The sequence below is a fragment of the Harmonia axyridis genome, chromosome 2, assembly GCF_914767665.1.
Source record: "Harmonia axyridis chromosome 2, icHarAxyr1.1, whole genome shotgun sequence".
NCBI lineage: Eukaryota > Metazoa > Arthropoda > Insecta > Coleoptera > Coccinellidae > Harmonia > Harmonia axyridis.
Window position 1 is genome coordinate 47,101,552 of NC_059502.1, and position 2,700 is coordinate 47,104,251.

Sequence of the window (2,700 nt, forward strand, 5' to 3'; positions counted from 1 at the left end):
CATCAATTCCTATTATCTGGGACACTTATCTTAGAATCTCTATCGAAAAGGCAGATCATATAAGTGCAAAAAAGACCGATACCCAGAAGAAAAAACTGTTTTTCCTTCTCCAGCACAAAATCCCACCTAAACAAACATCCAATCCCCCTGTTCTGATACACAATCTCTCCGATACACCCATCGATCAAACCACTCGAGAGCTTCTATCTAAAGGATTCAATTTTTGTATGACCTCACACAAACTACCGACCGAAACTATCATTACTCAGGAGGAATCCGCCATATCGCACCTCCCCCCAACCGAAGCCGAGGAAACACGTCAGGACATTGCCAGCACCCTAAGGAGAGCCAAACTTTCCCCTTCAAACATCTCACGTTCCGAAAGAATATGCCTCAGAAATCTCCATAATAATTCCGATATCATTGTCCTTCCAGCCGACAAGGGTGACGCTACGGTTATTCTCAACACTTCTGACTACGTGGAGAAGATGTCATCCCTTCTGAAGTCTTCAGAATACAAAACCACCCCGCAGGACCCTACAACCTATCTAGTAAAGAAAACCAAAGCTCTCATCACTGCCTCGAAGCTTCCGATAGAAATCAGAAAATCTCTCATCCCAAGGGAAAAATATTCTCGAATCCCTCGAATCTACGGATTGCCTAAAGTTCACAAACCGGACATCCCTCTTCGTCCAATCGTCAGTGCCTTTGGATCCCCAACTCATCATCTTGCTAAATACTTAGCTTCTACACTTCAACCACTAGCTGAAGAATCATCATCGCATGTAATGAATTCTTTCCACTTCATCGAAACCTTAAGAACGTATCAAATCCATGAGTCAGACATTCTTGTCAGTTTTGATGTCGTATCTCTCTCCACCAATATTCCACTCAAAGAGTCCCTTGAAATACTGAAGACCAAACATCACATACCCCAGGATACATTGACCCTTATAAACCATTGCATGTCGAACACGTACTTCCTCTTTCAAGGTACATTTTACAAACAGGTGAAGGGTGCACCCAAGGGATCTCCACTTTCTCCAGCCATCGCTGATATTTACATGGAAAATTTTGAAACCAACGCCATCGATTCGTTCCACCTAAAACCTACTTGCTGGCTTCGATATGTGGACGATGTCTTCGTCATATGGCCACATGGACCCGAAACTCTCCAAGACTTCTTTGATCATCTGAATAATATAAATATCCATATCAAATTCACTATGGAAGTTGAAACCAACAACTCACTCCCTTTTCTTGATGTCCTCGTAGCGAAATCCAACGATTTCTTTACACACACGATTTACAGAAAACCAACCCACACAAACCGCTACCTGAATGCAAATTCACACCATCATCCGTCTCAAATCAACTCCGTATTGAACTCCTTGATCCATAGATCCATAAAACTGACAGATAACCTACACATTCAAAAAGAAATCAACATCCTTCAAACCGCCCTACAACAGAATGGCTACAACAGTCAACAAATTCAGAAAGCCATCAACCGACATCAGACCCATACACAACAGCCCAAAAATCCTCCAGAAAATTTCCCTCATAAAGCTTTTCTACCTTTTATTAAAGGTGTCACTGACAAAATCAGTCGCATACTACGAAAACAGGATATAAAAACAGTTTTCACAGCCGATAACAAAATTTCCAAATTTCTTCGAACACAAAAGGATACGATCGATAACGAGTCTCAAGGAGTATACGAGATACCATGTTCCGCATGTCCTAGAAATGCGAGCGCCAACTCACAATACGCCAAGGAGATCCAACATCTGCCCTATTCAAACACTACTCTGAAACAGGACATAACGTTGATTTTGAGGGATGTAAGACCATCTCTGCAGAGAGAACCCTCACATGTAGGATAATCCGTGAAGCACTCGAGATCGAAAATCGACCCAATTGTCTCAACAAACGGGATGATGGTCAAAGATTACCCAACACTTGGAAACCTTTGATTTTCCGTCTCATGGCAACACATCGATCGATAACTCGGCCCCCGACTACAACCCGATCGACAGTTCATTTAATACCACCCGTACCAGGCTCCCAGTTGCCACCTGTTCGATAACAACCCGATCGATGACTCGAAGTCACGTGACATCACCATCGGTTCCTGCACAATCGATAACAACTCGATCGAAAACAACTCGATCAATAATATTGATGATACCTGGGGAGTAGGCAGATTGAGACCCCGGCGTAAAGTCAACGGTTCTTGAGAATGGCTCCAAAATCGGAGCCGAAACGTCGAACACGACAAAATATTAGACGCGGTCCAATCCGGAACACACAAAGTTCAAATATATATATATATATATTTTTTTTGTACCACCTTTATAGGGTTTCGTAGTGAGAATTCCGGGCTATGGTGGGCCAAGGCATCCTCACGTACTGGTCAGAAACGCCCGAACGATCCTCGTCGTCCACAGGATAACTTCTCTCTGTGCGTCTGTGATAAGCCTCTCCTCTAATCCGAGCTGGTAAGTATGCTCATTTAAATGTCTTTCAACCATTCCATTGGTGCTTATGATCAGTGGGAGTATCGTCGTGTTGGTAAGTTTATAAATTTCTTTCAGCTCGAATGCATATTTTTTTTTTTTTTTTTTTTTTTTTTTTTTTTTTTTTTTTTTTTTTTAACCACCTTTATAGGGTATGGCTTGAGGAGCGAGAATGCCGGGC

At 42.4% G+C, this 2,700-nt stretch overlaps 1 protein-coding gene across 1 annotated transcript; it reads left to right on the plus strand.

Annotated features, from left to right (window-relative positions):
- Positions 1-227: 227 nt before the first annotated feature.
- LOC123673342 lies at positions 228-1,886 on the plus strand. Its single transcript, XM_045607828.1, has 2 exons — positions 228-1,232; positions 1,689-1,886. Exons 1-2 carry the CDS (start codon positions 228-230, stop codon positions 1,884-1,886), a joined length of 1,203 nt encoding a protein of 400 aa, XP_045463784.1.
- The last annotated feature ends 814 nt before the right edge of the window (positions 1,887-2,700 follow it).

Bases quoted from the DNA above. Each gene is read 5' to 3' on its own strand.
- LOC123673342 (XM_045607828.1), top strand. From the start codon at position 228: ATGACCTCACACAAACTACCGACCGAAACTATCATTACTCAGGAGGAA. The intron at 1,233-1,688 runs GTTGAAACCAAC...CGAACACAAAAG, and splicing joins ATATCAAATTCACTATGGAA to GATACGATCGATAACGAGTC.